At 38.0% G+C, this 18,080-nt stretch overlaps 1 protein-coding gene across 2 annotated transcripts in view; it reads right to left on the bottom strand.

The window, feature by feature from the left end:
* GMDS (GDP-mannose 4,6-dehydratase) overlaps positions 1 to 18,080 on the bottom strand; it is a 417,587-nt gene that overhangs the window by 212,655 nt on the left and 186,852 nt on the right. For both annotated transcript variants that reach the window (XR_003531447.1, XM_027666309.1), the window contains exon 7: positions 17,218 to 17,345. Coding sequence is in view for 1 of the 2 variants with exons in the window: in XM_027666309.1 (XP_027522110.1) it covers positions 17,218 to 17,345 (128 nt within the window). In the remaining variant the exon portion in view is untranslated. The remainder of the gene's footprint in view (positions 1 to 17,217; positions 17,346 to 18,080) is intronic.

The raw sequence follows: 18,080 nt of genomic DNA, 5'->3' as shown, positions 1-18,080 counted from the left end.
AAGGACAAGCCCCAGAGTCAACAGGACTGTGAAGTCTGACACCAAACTTCCCTCAAACCTTGGCTTTCATCAGACCTTCTTGGGGCCTTAACAAAGAACTGTTATACTCTTGGCACACATTTTGCAGAAATGAAACCTTAATCTGTGCCTCTTGTCCACTCCTTATCTCCTACTTTTCTGCCTGTTTTGCAAGATGACACTCATTTAATCTGGGCAGAGGAGAGATTAGAGAGGATGTCATGTCTCTAAGAAGATATATAAGTAAATGAATACATAGGTCTATCACGTACATACACATAGGAACATCTCATGCCTTGGAGTATCCAGGGCATCAAAACTGACTGCTACATAAACAGTGATTCAGTACATCAGATTGAGGAGCATAGGGCAGCACTGTTTGGCAGATCTCTCCTGCCATCCCATAACCACTTGTCTAGGTCTATGAAAATTTAACACTGCATCTCATCAGAGCACGTGTGTACTCATTACTTACACACAGCAAGTTCAAAGAAACTGAAACCAATTATGAAATTAAATTTTGGACTGATCTTATTCAGGAAATCATTTAATTCAATACAAACAATCAGGTACTTTTTTTTTTCCCCCAGGAAATTATATTTCTATGCTTGCAAGAGAGAGTGAGAATAACCATATATTGTGTCCCACAACTGAGCTGCAACACTCTTTAAGTGTCTGTCTTTTTTTAAAAGGGTTTATTCTGTGCACACTGTTCAGTTAAATCACTGTACCTCTGGAACCAAAGTTGGAGTTTTACAAAGACCATAATGCAAGCAGCATGTAATTTCAGTATATTTTACATATTTATATTCAAATATACTGAATTTAGATACATGCACATTTCCATATCTGTCCCTATCAGAGCCTCAGGAATCTTCAGTCAAGATGACTTTCAGGAATTTAATATAAAACAGGCACCAAGCAAGCTCAGTGATTGGAAATGCCACATATATAAATTTTTTTGACCATAAAAAGTGCAAAAGTTCACTCACTGTCTTAGTTTTATCTCACTCCCAGTTAATGTTGAACATTTTAACAATTATGTTCTCTAAGGCTGTTAGAAATATACATATGCAGGCTTTGTATTTTTTTCAGAGGTGCTCTAGCATAGAGCTTTTCTTGTTTTCTGCCAACACGGATGCTATAAAATTATGCTTGATTCAGTTTACTCCTTTCCACCTCTCCCCTCCCTTCTTCCCTTTTCCTCAGCCTTATCCTCCTCCATGTTCTTGGGTGGGCAGATTCATGGGGAGACTTGGTTTTTAGTATAGCCACCACCAAGCATTTTGCTACTCTCTTGAAGCACATCTGGGCTTTATATCAGGCCTTTAATTAATCCTCAGTGAAAGCCAAGCTATGACATTTTGACTGGGCAGGCTCCAGTTTTGGACAGGTCTTGATTTATTGCGACTGAGTCTCAACCTACTTTGATTTATTTCAGCTTTGGGGAGGAGGGCAAGAACTGAACAGAAAAAGCACTGTTGGATGCAGAACATGTGATGCACATGAAGGACCTCCAGAGTGCTGTGGCCCAAATGACAAACAGCTTAGATAATTTACAATAAAAATAAAATAAAATAAACACAAGTGATGAAAAGATTTTGGTGAAAGAAATCACTTAAAGCAACAACAACTACTACTATCAAAATGAGCAACAACAAATAATAAAATAATTAGTGAACTAGGATCAAATTATTTGGCAGAAAGTGCCAATGAAGGAAGCTGATGCCTTATCTCTAAGTAAACAGTAAATCCCTGGTCACTCATTAGTGTTAATCATGCCTCTCATCTGCATTCAGCTAAATACAGAGAGGCAGGACCAATGTTTTCCTGATGAGTTGCTTCCAAAGAAAAGGATGTTCTGCTACTGTCTGCCAGCTTGCTTTGAGTGGATGTCCTTTTGCAGATCTCTCTTTCTAACCATACTGTGCATGACATGTAATGTGCCAAGTCTTCCGGACAGTGAGAACAAAGACAAACAGACTCAAACTGTTCATCTAAATAAAGCAACAAACATCACAGTAATAGTAGCCACTGAATAACAAATCTAATCTGCTCAAGGTACAAATCTTTCTTGTTTCTATGGGTAGGCCTGCTATCTTAGGCCCTTTTTTTATTCTGTTTTAATTCAAATTCTGTTGGACAGATGACTTGGCAAGTTTATTCTGAATACTCTTGTAGCTACTTCTAATTAATTCTCATTGTGTATAAACAGAAAGGAACTTAGTATCTTGAACATTCTAATGCAACCAAGTAATTTTATTGTCTTCCTTAAAGTGTTTTTGTTAAAAATTCAAATACACTTATTTATCCTTCTCTGTTTTCTCTTCACCAAGTGAAATTGTCTTTGTTTTTGTGTTTTTCCCATCTAACTATGGGAACTAGGAGATTTATGGCTCTATCAAAAGAAAAGAAAGAATGAAGTTCCAACAACTGAAAAGCAAAAAAAAAAAAATTGTGTAAACAAACTGGTACTTTTTATTTGCTGACACCTCTCAGGCTTTGGTGCCTAGTGAACCTCTAGCAGAAAGAATGCTTTTGTTAAAGAGTGGGCACCTGCTGCTATTAAAATTTCAGTAACACCTCAGATGCTACTTCAACAGTCCCCACACACAGCCTTGGAGGACAAATTTTTGCACTCTTTTTATTCCCTGTAACACAAGACAGAAGGACCAGCAACACATACATGCACATTCAGGCTTGCTTCAAGGCATCTGCAGCTGTTACAAAGCAGAAGAGGACACACACTGGGTATGAAAATCTTATGTGGGTTGTTATTAAAAAGTCATTGTTAAAAAATTAGGTGTTAATTTTTGAGTTTCAGGGTGAAATCTGAAAGAAAAGTCTACTGTACTTGGTTGATCAGATGCGTGTGTAAGTTAAAGCCACAGTCCAATTGTGCACTTTGCCACCAGTAGGCAAGCAGTAGGATTCAAAGCTTAAGATCACTTGTGTCTTCTGCTAATTAGAAGCAACTACAAGGGTGTTCTCAATCTAATTTGTGTCACTGATGACTAGTTTTATCATTTGCAAAAAAGCTGCATTTATTTTAGCAGTGGTAGCATGACAGACCTATTTGTGCTTGGAGATTACACAGGGAACCCACATTTGCTGTCTTCTCCCCTAACCAAGTGTGCAGGCTGAGCCTGTGCCCAATACAAAATTACTAATTCTGCAGAAATGCAAAATATTCATATGCCAGTACATGAGATCCTGCAGAGCCAATCTCTTTTAGTTTCAGGAGTAGAAGTCTAAGTAGTATTAAGGACAATTCTCAAGTCAAACTTATCTACTGAACAGTTTCCCTCATCTCTCTTCACTCTGTAAGGAAACAAACTATCAAAATCTAATGCAATGTTTGCTACTTTCTATGCATGTTTTTGTTTTGTGACCCACTCAAGTTAGAGAATTTTAGTCTCTTTTCACAGACAGAATCAAGCACAGTGGCAGCTGGCAGCTCACTTTGGCCCAAGAGCAGGTGATGAGAACACAGCATTCTGCTATTAACTAGGGTCTTAATCCCCATCTTGTATTGCCCACATATCCCTCCCATAGGAAGATGCAGCGTCAGCTGTGGTCCTCCTGAGTATAAATTCACTTTTCTCTGCCAGATAGTGCTGCTTTTAGCTGCTGTAGAACTGGTTCTGGGTGGGATTCTAGATCCTAGCTTTCATCCTGAGTACTCCTATTTTGTTCTAGTTTATAGGCAGTTTTATTTCCTACCTTTTATCTGCCTTCATGCAATAGAAAAGTTTGTGTGATTTTTTCCTTCCAAGAAAATGTAATAACACTGCAAGGTCCAGCAGTACTTTCTAAAACCAACACAGCCAGAATTTGCAGTAACATGTTAGTAGACTGTTTCACTGAAAGAGACTTTATATGAACCAGTATCCCAATGAAAGCCATATCTAGGCAAAAATGGATCACTTTAAGATCCTACTAATAAAACTATCAGCTTAGTTATGAGTCAACTATTTTACAAGCAACTCCAGAACATAAACAACTGTTCAAGACATGGTTAAGATAGTGTTTTCAGAATTTGGATTTCCTCCCTCCGCCTTGACATATTTATGACACATTGTATTTAAATGATCAGACTGCTACAAATCAGTGCGACTAATTGCCTATCATCAGCATGCAATTTCATGACACAATTTGTTCCCAAACCTCATATGAATAAATTAAGCCAAGGGAACTGAGTCTTGTTTCTCTTTATTGCAGAGTGTATTTTAAAGGTAAATGTCAAATGTGCATGATTCTGCTATTATTTAACACTGCTTTCTGTAATCACTTCAAAATTATTGTGATAATAATGATGATTAATTTACTTTTGGTTTGGGTGTACTTTTTACTCAAACTTGTTCTTTTGCCAGCTATACTTTTACACATGCCTGTTGGTTTTACTCTACCTTTCTTTAGATGTGACCTTATGAACATCAGCAACAAAAAAGCCTTCTTTAAGGAAAGTCTAATTTACTTAATTACAAGGAGTGAGCAGTTGTGCACCAATTCCATCATTCTGTCAAACTTGAGACTGAAAACTTGCACTGAGCAGGCCAGGTGAAAACTCTTTATTATGCTTCCTGGTTTTATTGGTAATGTGTTAAATGTCATTTTAATGTCTCCTGAGGTCACTTTTAGAGCCAAATTGTGGCTGTCCCTATCACAGGTGTACTGTGTAACTCTGGGCAGGCACAGAGCCTCTTTCTCTTCTGCTGGCCTCTGCCTCCCTGTGCACAAATGTATGAATGCACAGTGAATGAAGTCAAGTCCCACCTAAGTCAATAATCATATTTTTAGAAGAAGATTTCACTCTAAACCAGTTCCTGCAGTTGGTTTGCATCATCCTTGGTCTTCAGGCTTCCCAAGGGGGCAATGAAGGAACTCATAGCCCTACAGTCCTCTTGGGGCTTGAGCACTTCACACATATTGTTACCCTGTATTGCTATCTGGATCAAATAGTATATTTTCTAAAATAGAACCCTTATTTTTAAGATGCCATCAAAATGTTGTACATGACATAAAAGTGTTACATTAAGTGTGCTCAGACCATAAGAACTTGCAAAAACCACCAACCAATACCAGCTTTAAATTGTTACTCAGCTGCTCTTGAAATATTTTCAAAAGGAAAAAAAAAAGGTTCTTCTAGAGATGAGGCACCAGCTAGCTTGTAAAAGGTCCTTGGAAGGGAAGCTCCTTTGTGCTCCACCTTGGCATTCCCAGAAAGCAGAACACAGAAGGGCCCTGCTCTACAGCATGGTCCTCCTTGCAAACCAGTATAATTTCTTTTGCCAGTACTATCACAGACACATTCCAGTGGTGCATACCATGGTTATGGCACGGGAATCACTGGAAAAGGTTTACAGGGTATTAGGGGCTGAAATAAAACATCAAACAAACATAAACATGGAACATGCACATATAGGAGCAGTGGTAATTCCCTATCTGCAGCTTGAATAATACAACATTCAAATACAGCCTCTGGGCATGGGGGTTTCAAGAGCAAGGCTGCCGGCAGGTAACCAGATGATGGTGGTAAGAGGCCAATGCCAAGCAGCAGCCAGGCGCTTCCTGGGCTTTCCCTTGTTGGGAGATGGACCTATCATGTATTGGTCTGTCACACAGCCTACAGACTATCCTGTCTTATGCCTCCTGACACCTTTCCAATAACCTGGGATATGCCTGTAATCTGGCAGATGGACAGTTTTATACCAGCAGTGTTTTTAGTATATATCTACCTTGGATACCAGTAATAATACTGGCAATAAAATGAAAAGGGTATATTTAAAATATTTTCCCCTTGTCAATTATTTCCCCTATAAAATGAATATGATATATTAAAAACCTGATGCTTGTTGAATTTAAAGCACCTCAGAGGAAGAGAGAAATTCCCACCAGAATTGGAAAAGTAGTGTTGGTCTGGAAATAAATGCAGTATAATAAATTAATGGTAAAGGGGAAAATATGCCTGTATTGCAAAAGAAATATACTGCATCAGCAATACAAAGCATTACTTTTTCTTGTAAAATAAAGCACTGTGCAGCAAGATCAGATGATTTGTACCAACTTTTCATTATGTCTAAAGCAACATGTGTGCATTAGGGCTGCCTTGAGAAACTGTTACGGTTGTAGAGTAACATCTCACCTGCTAAAGGTTAAGGCAGAAGCAGGAGTTAACGCTCTACTAATGCAATTTACTGCTCCTTAAAGAAACCTGTAAAGTGCGTGTGGAAGAAGAGAAACCTCTTCCGATATTAAAAAAAAAAAAATAAAATCCATTTGCAGATCAAGAAATAATAATGCACAACTTGCACTAAAAAATATCAGCTTCTAAAAAGTACAAAGCTCATTATTAAGAGCATAGTTAAAGAGTAAGCAAATGTGCTTGGACTGCATTCAATTATAAAAAAAAAATCCCAATAATTTGTCCTTACAGAGAGGCAACATTTCACATGAATAGATAGGGACCCCCTAACTTTCTTCCTAAAATCCAATAGCAGAGACCCTTTTAATCCCACTGCGCAACAGAAAATTTGGAAGCAGATATATGGGCCTACTCGCTTAAGAAGCATCATTAAACCCCTTACTTCGCTAGAAGCAGTGAAATGGCCACCAAGGTTGCTAGCAGCAGGAGTTGACCAGTGCATCTGCAGGGTGTGTGAGGAAGGACAGCTGCTCAGCTCCCTTGCACCAGTCAGCCTCGACCCTCCTTCACAGGAGGAAGTGCTGGGATGGCTTGAAGGAACAACCAGCTGTTTTGCACAGCCCTCTCCTAAGCTGCAGGCACTGGATGATGTCAGGGCCCCACTGTTCACTTCACGCTCCTCTTCGATGGCTGCAGGAAAATCCACCCCAGCCAAACTGCCAAGCTGACTTGGGGCGGGGGCTAAGAAAACACTAATGTCACTCACCTACCTTGCAAACGTAGTGCACCTCATACTCCTGAGGAAAGACACAATTGCTTTTAGTGCAGAAATCACGTGGATTTTGAAATGAAGAGAGAAAGGAGTCAAGCACAAGACAGCAATAAGCTTTCTTCACATACTTAACCTGGTAACCAAGTGAACCACCCCTAGGGAAAGCTTAAAACTGGCCAAAGAAGGCCAACTGGAAAGTTCAGCTGCTCTATCTTTGGATCATTAATGTTGGTTGTTAGGTCAAGGCTTCATCCAAAAACACCTACAGCTAAAATTCAAGTATTTCTGCTACAACTAAAAGTGGCATATTAAGTGCACCCTGTGGGTTTGGGGAATGTTTCCCACTCAAACAAACAAAAAAATGGTATTTCTTTTCTGTACCCAGATCAGGAAAGAACAGTCACTCTGCTGATAACCAATCTTCTTAATAATGCACAGAATATTAACAGCTAGAGTACAATAAAAGTGAGCCCTGACATTTTAATTTATCCTCTAAAACATTTCTTCTTTCAGTGGAATGACCTGAAATTGTTGGAGGGCTAAAAACTTTGGTTTTGGGAATGCACTGCCCATGCTGTTTTACTGGCTTAATTTCAAATGAAAACAATTACTGTATAGTGAGGATGCTGCCACACAGACATAACAACACCATTAACTATTTTTGACTTCCAGTGTAAATTGAACCATTATGGGGTTTTAAAAATGTCCTCATTAAATTTTAATGATCTGTTTTAAGGGAGTTTTTCCCCTTATTAAAATTCAAACCAACTATGCTATAGAGCTTTCTCAGAATGTGGTATGATACTCTAAGATTCAAATAAACCTGTAAATCATAGATTAGTTAATAAAGAGAAACTATACGGATTATTACAGGTGAGGCTGGTAGCAGTATCTGTTATTAATATTACCTAACATTTACCAATAAAAGATGTTGCTTCCCATTCTTTAAAATGTTGCCAAATACCAACTGATTGAATAAAAAAATTTCTGAGTTCAAAGGTAGACATACTTGGTTGGTTTTATTTTCTTTCTTTCTTTTTTTCCCCTCATGACAGGAAAAAGAGCAAAGAAAAAGAAAGGAAAAACGTCAATTGAAGTGATTCAGATCATTAAAGAATACATTTCATTTGTATTAGTTCTCTCATAAACTTCAATATTTTTTTTCCCTGAACTAGGGGTTTCCTTATTGTACAGTAAGTATTTGAAATTTTGCATGCAGAGGGCTAGGGAATTTTTATGAGAACATTTCCTTCAAATTTGCCTTGAACGTGCCCAATTCATAACATTTATGTGGACTACAATGGGGAAAAAATGTTGAAATCATGATTTACACACACTTAAGAGAGACTTTTGAGACCTTTGCTGTTAAATTTTGTGAAGATTCACCTTATGGCAAACACACTCCATTCCATGATGGGGCAGTGGTTTCACTCCAGGCGGAGCTGCAGCCTTGAGCAGGCTCTCTGGTGTGTTCACTCCCTGGGTCCAGGCCACCTCATCTCCCTCGTGAGATTCATCTCTTTCCCACAGTCTCATCTGCAGTTGCCCCAAGTTAAAATTACCACGAGACTGACTGGAAGATGCAACAGACCCATTTTTAAAAAGCCTGGCTTGTTTTCACCCCGGCGTTATATTGCCACCTGCTAATGAGTAAACATTGCCCTGCAGCATGCACTGACGCAGACTGTAAGGATGGTGTATATATACTGCATTATGTAGTCTCTCTGCTGACATTCATATGTTTTCTACTGACCTTATAACAAGTAAAAGTACAGCTCCTAAATGTGGACCCTGTAATAATTTTACTTGGGTTTTCACGCATTGTCAGACAGAGCAGAAAACTAAAACTACAGGAACACAGTGTGCATTTACAAATACTTATGTAAAGTGCCTTAATTTGGTATTTTCAAGAAGAACACACTACGAAAGCAGAATTTGTCAGGAGAACTCTTGTAGTTGTATTATTTGATGGAAGAGATACTGCATTCAAGTTACAATGGCAAAATAGGTCAGTCTCAGAAATATGACAACAATACATAATTTATCAATCTGGAAACCTTATACTTGAAAGAAGCCTTAGTCTAACCTTTCCATCACTCCAGTTGAATTGTAAGACCACCACTGTAACAAGACCACTTAGAAAACCACCAGGGTGGCCTCGATAATAATACACATATCATTGTTGAGACACAGGAAACTAAACCAGATGGTTTTGCTGAGGAAAGCATTTTTTTTTTGGCTTTGTAAATCCTAAAAACACTAATAGGTCAAACATGAAAGTGATGAAAAAGAAAGTTAAAGGAAAATCTATGCAAATAATAAAAAAGAAAATCTATTTACATATGTTTCCCTCACAGAAAATACATCTGACAGAAAATAAAAAGGGAAAAATGTGCTATAGTTCTGAAATAGATCAAGATAGTTTTCTGAAAGGACAAGAAGTCTAACAACAACACTTACAGTTGGACTTACAGTCTACCACTGCTGCTGGAAATCAATACCATATGATGTGTATTAGACAGAACACCTATATATTGTAATTAATACCCTTTTTTTTCTTCATTTTTATGTTTTAATTATGGATATCATTCCTGTCTATTGTAATAAACTACTTACTTTCATGCATAATCTCTTATTATCAATCATATAAAATTTAACGAGAAAATAGCACATACATGAAATTGAAAATAATTTTCACAAAAATCATCCAGGCACAGAAACATACTGTCCCTTAGAGGTGTTCAAGGAACAACTGGATGTGGCACTCAGTTCTCTGATCTAGTTGACAAGGTGCTGATCAGTCACAGGTTGGACGTGATGATCTCTGAGGTCTTTTCCAACTTCATTGATTCTGTGGTTCTGTGATATTCAGGTTGTGTTTGTGTGTGCATGAGCACATGAATAAAGTGTGTTCAAATTTTCTCATTTATGCTGTAATTATTTAGAATCATATTATTTACAGACTTCAGCATTTCAAAAACCATGAGGGACTTGGTTTAGGTTTCTTTTTCTTTAATGTAGACAGCATCCACATGAGTAAAATTAAGATGATAGTCGGAGTGTGTTACTCTGTTGGGAATTCAACTATTCCTAATAGTCAAGAATTCTAATCTAAATTACACACACTGAAAGAAATGCATTATAAGGTCTTTTATTGTGCAGTCTTATTTACAAAAATGTAAGCCTTTATTTAGCATTAAAAGGAAACTTTTACTATCACAGTTGTTCTAAAACATGTTCTCTCTTTGTAAAGGAAAGTTTGCCCATATTTTCAAAATCTGAAAGAAGATGCTTGAGATTTATACCTCCACTTTGCTGGCACCAAATCATGTTCTAACAGAAAGAAAACATAATTATTTAAACTTCAATTTTTTCTCTGCTTGTATGGGAGAATGGAGAAGAAATGTACACTGAGCTTCACTATATGCTTATAATTTGTGACAGTTCATTTTAATACCTCTCAGAAATAGCTTTGGAAAAAAATGTTTGGTCTTCAGTTCCACTTTGAAGTTTTTCACTAAAATCAGAGAGTTAAAAGAGTGGTTTCTGAAGCCAGAGGTCAAAGGGGGCCACAGATGCCCTACCGAGCCTAGGGAGCATGATGGAGCCTACCTGGACAACAACAAAGAGAGAGAAATTACATCAGTGTCTCACAGGATCTGATCTTGATTTTGCATGAGACATACTGGGGAGACACCAGTTTTGTGGCCAGTGATGCCAACTACCACTTCAAATCAAGACTTGAGCTCTTTTGTAGTGTTGGAATATTGTTGAGGTGCAATATGTACAAATAATTTACTGAAACAATGGTGCATGAATTGCCCTTGGAAATCCACTTATCTATGTCTTTTCCCTATAGACTAAACCAGAGATAAGACAATCTTTTCTTCTTGGACCTGCTCTTCCAGCTCTCTTGTTGTGTCATGAGAAAGTGGCTGCATTGCAATGCCAGTGCCTGTTGGTCAGCACTGGGTGAACTTTACTGAGACCAGTTGAAACTGTGCTGTGGCCACTTAGGCTGCCTGTGTTGTATCCTGAGAACTGGATCATTATTTGTGTGGATGATTGATTGAACATATTACCATGGTCAAATGCCCCTTCCTTTATCCTGGACACATCATATCTCCACATGACCAAAGTATTTACATGAGGAAATCAAAGAATATTCTGTCCTTGGCAAATGCACACTTACTTCAGGAAGATATTGCTTTCTCAACAGTCTCATTCTTTCAGCATGAGACTTAGTTCTACATTAAAGATTTATGAACTATTAGAAAGAATCTAAGGTGGAATAGTAATTGTCTCATTATCTTTAATATACATGCTTCCAGAAAAGATAATGCTTCAGCTAGTACCACCTGTCAAGAGTTTAATGAACAGTCAGTAGTGGTTCCAAAGTCTGTCACATTTTTCTCCTAAAGGTTCATACAGGCCTTTCTGCTCTCACAATTACTTCACTTAGATGGAAGCAATAACCAGTTCAGTGGGTAATCACATCCATTGGAGCAGATTTGATTTTATTTGAAGATAAGTTTGGCTTAACAGAGCCGTCAGTTATCCCAGCTCAGGCAAGCTGGTGGAAAGAAAATGTTCTCATTTGGAAATACACAAAATACTAAAACAAGTCCAGCACTGAGAGTTTGAAATTATTTCTTAACTTTTATTAGAAGATTCTTCTTTATTACTCATCATCATGGCTAGGCCTCATGAATGAAGATTTGGGAACTAAAGAAGACTTTAAACATAAAAATGAAGCAGTAAGAAAGGAAAAACTTTTTCACTTCAGTCCATAACAAAAAGGTAACCCCATTTAGAAACATGTCTTGAGTTAATGAGGCAATCTCATAACTATAGGAGGTATTGATAGTTACATGGACAGATACAACTGACTTTCTTTTTACAACCAACAGTCCTTAACAAAGCCAGACTCTCACAAGCAAGAATTCAGCTGGGCTGATGAAAGGATTAATTAGAAAAAACTTCAAGTCTTAGCAGACAAAGGCATAATGTATCTCAAAAGACAACATATTCTTAACACTATAAGAAAACAACAAAACAGAACTAGATATGCCTTGGTCAACAGTCTTGCTGGCTGACTCCTTTTCTTATGCGCAAGAGTAGAGTAAAATTTTAAATAATTCTGTCTGACGAGTTTTTATACTTAAACATACACACGAACATACAAGAAGGGATTTCCCATAACAGAAATGGTAGCAGTTGTTTCCAAGGGTCAGTTTCTGCCTATTAGAGTGGTGAATAGAAAAATCATGAATAAAAGACCAGGTGATGCTGACTAGAGATTAAAACAAAGACTAGATTTTACTGTATCAACTTCAATGGGCACAAAATTGTTTAAGACAATAAAAATGACTGCATTTTCTTATGCATTTTAATTGCAGAGTAAGATATGAATCAGCACCAGTACCTATTTAAAAAAAAAGCAAAAAAAAGAGTAAGATGGAAAGTCTCTCTTCAGGCAGTTTCTTAATATGCTTGGTTGGCTTGTACAATAACTTACTATATTACTTATTTATAAACTATTCTCTTTTGCTTTGATTGTTTTCTTTTACATTATTTAAATATAAATTAATGGAAGCTGATTCCCATACATTCAGAATACCAAATGCACCCTGATTTCACCACTAATGTAGGCCCATACTTAATTCTAAACATTTGACTAGACATGTAATTAATTGAATTGGAGCCAATTATGACCAAATTATGAGTCCTCTGTAATTATTGCTTGAAATACTGCTGGATTTCTATTGAAGGCAAGAGAGAATATTTCTGATCTGTGCAAATACCTAAAGATTATTAAAACTGTTATCTTTGATTTGTTCTGTTAGTTTTATAAGACATATATTGGTGGGCTTTTCCTGCATTTATCAGTGCAGTATTTCCGCTGTCTGAACAACACTGAGGTGTAGGCAGCACAACTGCAGAAGGCAGCCTGATCATCAGCGAGTGATAAAGAGGAAACCGAAGGAAAGAAAGAAAAAGTCTCAGCTGTTGAACTGTAATATGAACTTGCTCTTTTTCCACAGGGTAGGAGGGCCCTACAGAGGTACCTGAACAGGCTGGATCAATGGGCTGAGATCAACAGTATGAGGTTCAACAAACCCAAGTGATGGCTCCTACACTTTGACCAAAGTAACCCCATGCAGTTCTACAGGCTGGGGTTAGAGTGGCTGGAAACTGGTCCAGAGGAAAAGGACCTGGGGATGCTGGTTGAAAGTCATCTGAACAGGAGCCAGCAGTGTGCCCAAGTGGCCAAGAATAGCAATATTGTGTCCAGCAGGACTAGGGAAGTGATTCTTCCCCTGTACTTCACAATGGTGAGGCTGCACATCGAGTACTGTGTTCAGTTCTGGGACCTCAATTTAGGAAGGACATTGAGGTGCTGAGAGAAGGTTCCAGAGAAGGGCAACAAAGCCAGTGAAGGGTCTGCAGCACAAGTCCTGTGAGGAGAGGCTGAGGGAGCTGGCGTTGTTTAGCCTGGAGAAGAGGAGGCTCAGGGGAGACCTCATCACTCTCTACAGCTACCTGAAAGGAGGTTGTAGCCAGGTGGGGGTTGGTCTCTTCTTCCAGCATAGTCTTATGTACCAGGGAAGGTTTAGGTTGGACATTAGGAAGAATTTCTTCTCAAGAAAGGGTGATTAGATACTGGAATGAGACACCCAGGGAGGTGGTGTATCATTCCTGAAGGTATTTAAGGGAAGACTGGACATGACACTTCACTGCCATGGTCTAGTTGACATGGTGGTGTTAGGTCATAGGTTGGACTTGATGATCTCAGAGGTCTTTTCCAACCTAATTGATTCTGTGATTGTGTGACTGATGGGCATTTTTTAATGGTCCAAGTTCAATGTTTTTAAGATCTATATTTATTTGAAATAACACTCTTGGGTGACGAAAATCTGTATGATTTCTGAGAAAATGTGTATGATTCCTTCTGTTTTATAAATGACATAGAAATGACACAGACTCCTAAGGCTTGTTATTGAACTAATAATTGAAAATACCTGGCAGATGGTATATAACAAATAAAAGGTACGTTACCATCACAAAGCAAAATTGTACACAGAAAATTCATATGTCAACAGCACTGATATATTGTTTTTCCTCTTCCAACTCAGTGGCATTGATCCTTATCTCAAATATCATCCTATGAGACTTGTGCTGGATCACAGCAGAGTAAAAATTAAGAAAGAGGTAGCAAGAGGCAGCAGCAATTTCTGCCAATATGTTAAGAGTTACCACTGTAATTTTAGATTGAAAATTTTTGGTGTGGGATTATTAATTTTAATGTCTACTTATTTCTATTCTATTCTCTTCAAACACTGAATGGAACCCTTTCTTTCTAATGAGTTGGACTTCCCAGTTTTCATTCACCAGCACAATGCTGCTGTACCCTGTGCATGCAGGTGGCAGTTCAAGTTCCAGAACAAAAGCCTAATCACACATATTCCAACTGTTCTCCACTGATATGAACCTATGTTTGAACCTCAGACTTCTGAACCGCCTGTTATTAAAGCTAACCCCAAGCCATCCCTTGGCGGGCACATACATGCTTCAGTGCAGGAACACTCTTCCCTACTTTACTGTATGCAAAGGATTTTGCCCAAAATCATACTGGCCTTTGTAACCACCAGACATTCTCAAGTTGAACACATACAGGATACGGTCTCTCCACAAAGTCAATGGGAATTTGCTCATCAACCTTCATGAGATCAGGAATTGACCCATAATATTTTATAAAACAACAAAAAGGAATGCATTTATGGTTTTATTATTATCCCTAATAAGGAAATAAGAAGAAAGAAAACACAGTACATGGTCTGTCTATATGCACATGTGTTACTTATATTAATATTGATGGGATTTAAAACTACATATGGAGAGGATAAGATATATCCCTACGTGTTCAGCCATATGCTTAAGGAAGCTCCCCAAATGCTTGTAAATATGATCATGCTTTCTAACATACTATGTATTTATTTGAACAACGTTAAATCTCTAAGCCCTACTTTCCAGCCCATTAAAGCCTCAAATAATTGTTTATTTCCAGTTTAAAGTTACTCTATTTTTTAGCCATTAGAAGGCTGCCTGTAACCACATTTTCAGAATACTCAGGGAATTAGAGAATTGATAATAATTCTCCCATTATCCGAACGGATACCTCTCCGGGATGAGAAATACTCAAGATGAACTATATTTTAGAGAGGAATTCTTTCCAGAAGATTTTGGGACAGGCCCAGAATGTGTAGCTGAAAGACCTGGAATGCTACTTGCACAAAAAACATGTGTTTGTGCCATAGACCTCAGACAACTACATTCCTTCTGGAGGCCCAAGGCCTTGAAAGCTAGTCATTCTTCTGAATAGACTTGTTCTCATTTCCTTTTTGATTTTAAAGTTTTGAATGATAGACCCGATAGGCTGAGGGAGCTGGGCCTGTTCAGCCTCAAGAAGAGACAGCTGACAGGGGATGTATGTCATCGCTGTGTATAAGTATCTGATGGGAGGGTGTCAAGAGGTTGGGCCCAGGCTCTTCTCTGTGGTGCCAAGCAATAAAACAAGATGCAAAGAGCAGAAACTGATGCACAGGAAGTTCCACCTGAATATAAGGAATAACTTCTTCACTGTGTGGGTGACCGTACACTGCAACAGATTGCCCAGAGAGGTTGTGGAGTCTTCCTCTCTGGAGATATTCAAGAACTCTCTAGACACAATTCTAGTCAATATGCTCTAGGATAATCCTGCCTGGGCAATAAGGTTGGACCAGATAATCCACTTCCAACCTTACCCACTCTGTGTTACTCTGAACACAGGACAAGGGTCTGACACAGAAGGCACAAGAGGGTTATTCTGCATCTCCCTTACAGAAGAAGACATCAGGATTCATCCCATGATTTATGACTTAGTATAAATTGTCTTGGAATGAGACAGCCAGAGTCTTTATGAAATATCCAATGCCTGTTAGCAAATTATATTCATTATGTTCATGCAACTAATCATTTTATTTGGCATCTTTTACTTCCTTTCAGTTGAGACTTGGTAACTGATTTTATGAACACTCTTGACTATAGTTTTATGTGTTAATAATACGATAGGGCTGGTATACTACTTCAACTAATGTTGTAGCCACAAATATAGAACAACAGTCATGGAGGCACAGTCATAACACTGATGGTGTCCTTAGCATCTCACACACAAATGCTGCACAGAACCAAAGCCAATTTCAGTTATAGCTGACTGCCAAAAGGAACCTTCTTCTCTTACTTTAATGTAACCCTTTTGATGCCAAGGTGATATGGCTGTTTACTTGTTTTAATGTCATCCAGAACACAAGCAAACATTGAGGTATTATGATTTTGTTTTCTTGTTGTTTCTTTTTGACCATAAACAAGATTTGAGAGTTCAGCTTTATCTTTAAAATCTCAATTTACAATAAAAATCAGACTTTTTCCTACTGTGATACTTATTTTGTAATATAGAAAAACAAAACAAACAGTCGTCATCTTTTTAAACTGCATCAATGAATAGTGAAGTCAAATCCGGTTTCCCAGCAAGGAATTATTAAAAGACAGAAATAGTCCAATGACCACAGGAAATCTTTAAGCACCAAAATGGGGACAAAAATCTCCTGGGGAAAAGACAATATTTCCTACATGCTCATTCATGTCCTCTTGTAATACAATGCAGGGGTATTGTTTGTTTGTCTGCTTAAGTAGATGGGTAGAATAAAATTAGAAACAAATCCTGACTACAAAAACATTTCAAACACTAAATTCAGGCTCATGCATTCCAAGACCTGCCATCACAACTATGTTGTGATGCTTCTTTCTAATGTATAAGCAGAAAGACCTTTGATCGTTAATATACACATCCTTCTTGCCTTATTAAATAAAGGTCACCAACCTCCAGCAGGATCTTTGACTTCAGGTCACATTGCATCTTGCTGCAATTTTAATATTGGTCATAAAATTTGTCAGAAGAATGGAAGAAATACTCTAAAACAGATCCACATTATAGTCAGACCCCTTCCCCAGGAATTCAGGCAAGGAATGTTAACCCAAAGATTTATTTTTCTGTTCAGGTCATGCCTGGGGTAGACTGCTGTGTTACTAAATTCCCTAATCTGAAGTCAAGAGCAAGACAAAGTTAACAGACCTCAACAGGCAAAAAAAATCTCAAGATAGCCCTCCATGGACCATGACCTGAAGTTACAGCAATAAGTATTATCCCCACCATGAAGATGACTTAGAAAAAGGCCCAGCTTACCTCAACATAGTCCCTGGCATGACCCCAGTCTCTCTTAGCATCCAGATTGCCCAGGCTGAAACAGTCCAGCTGTCCGAGGTGAATCTTTGCTACCGATCGGCTAATTTTTCGAGTGACAAAGTTAGCCCCTGAAATAGAAGTAAAAGGTAGTATAAGCATAGTCACAGTGGCAGATAACTGGCCACCACAAACACCTCATATACTCAGTACGTGGTCCTCTCAGTCTTCATTCACTCTCCTTACATCACCTAGACTCATGCCATCTTTCATCGTTTGAGCAGGTTAAGAAGCTTCCAGTGCAAGTGTCACATTAACCGCAGTTTCACAGCAAACATCTTCCTTTGTGGGACTTCTTAAGCATTCCTAATTTGCTGCCTCAGTATTCACTCTAGGCATAAAGCCAAAGAAAACCATTTGGAATGTCAGTTCTTAAACACAAAATGCAAAAGGTTACATAAAGAAGACAGACATCTTAGACCACCCTCAAGTTTTTTGTTGCCATTTCTGTTTTTCTTTTTAAGTTTTTTAAAAGAATGCATATCTCTAAATAAATCTGTTTATTAATAAAAAAATGGAGACTATGCACATACTACGTATTCTCCAAAGCACTGGTTAATGGTTAAATGCATTCCACTTTTCTAGTTATTTATGATTCTTTGTCCACCAGGTTCAGATAGGTCATGAAATTGTGATTTCAACTTTCTCAGTTGAAGACTGTATGTTATTTTATCGTATTTCAGTATTTGGTTCACAGTATTACTTTAGAAAATTTGTGTACCTATTTCTTCTCCAGGTAGAGTTGCTTTAAATAATATTTGTTGTTACTTACTTTTGTTACTTAATTTTTAGGTTATGATGGCTAC

This window comes from Corapipo altera, unplaced genomic scaffold, assembly GCF_003945725.1.
Source record: "Corapipo altera isolate COAL_440 unplaced genomic scaffold, ASM394572v1 118, whole genome shotgun sequence".
Taxonomy (NCBI): Eukaryota; Metazoa; Chordata; class Aves; order Passeriformes; family Pipridae; genus Corapipo; species Corapipo altera.
The sequence above is the reverse complement of the archived record's forward strand: the minus strand, read 5'-3'. Positions and strand labels throughout refer to the sequence as shown.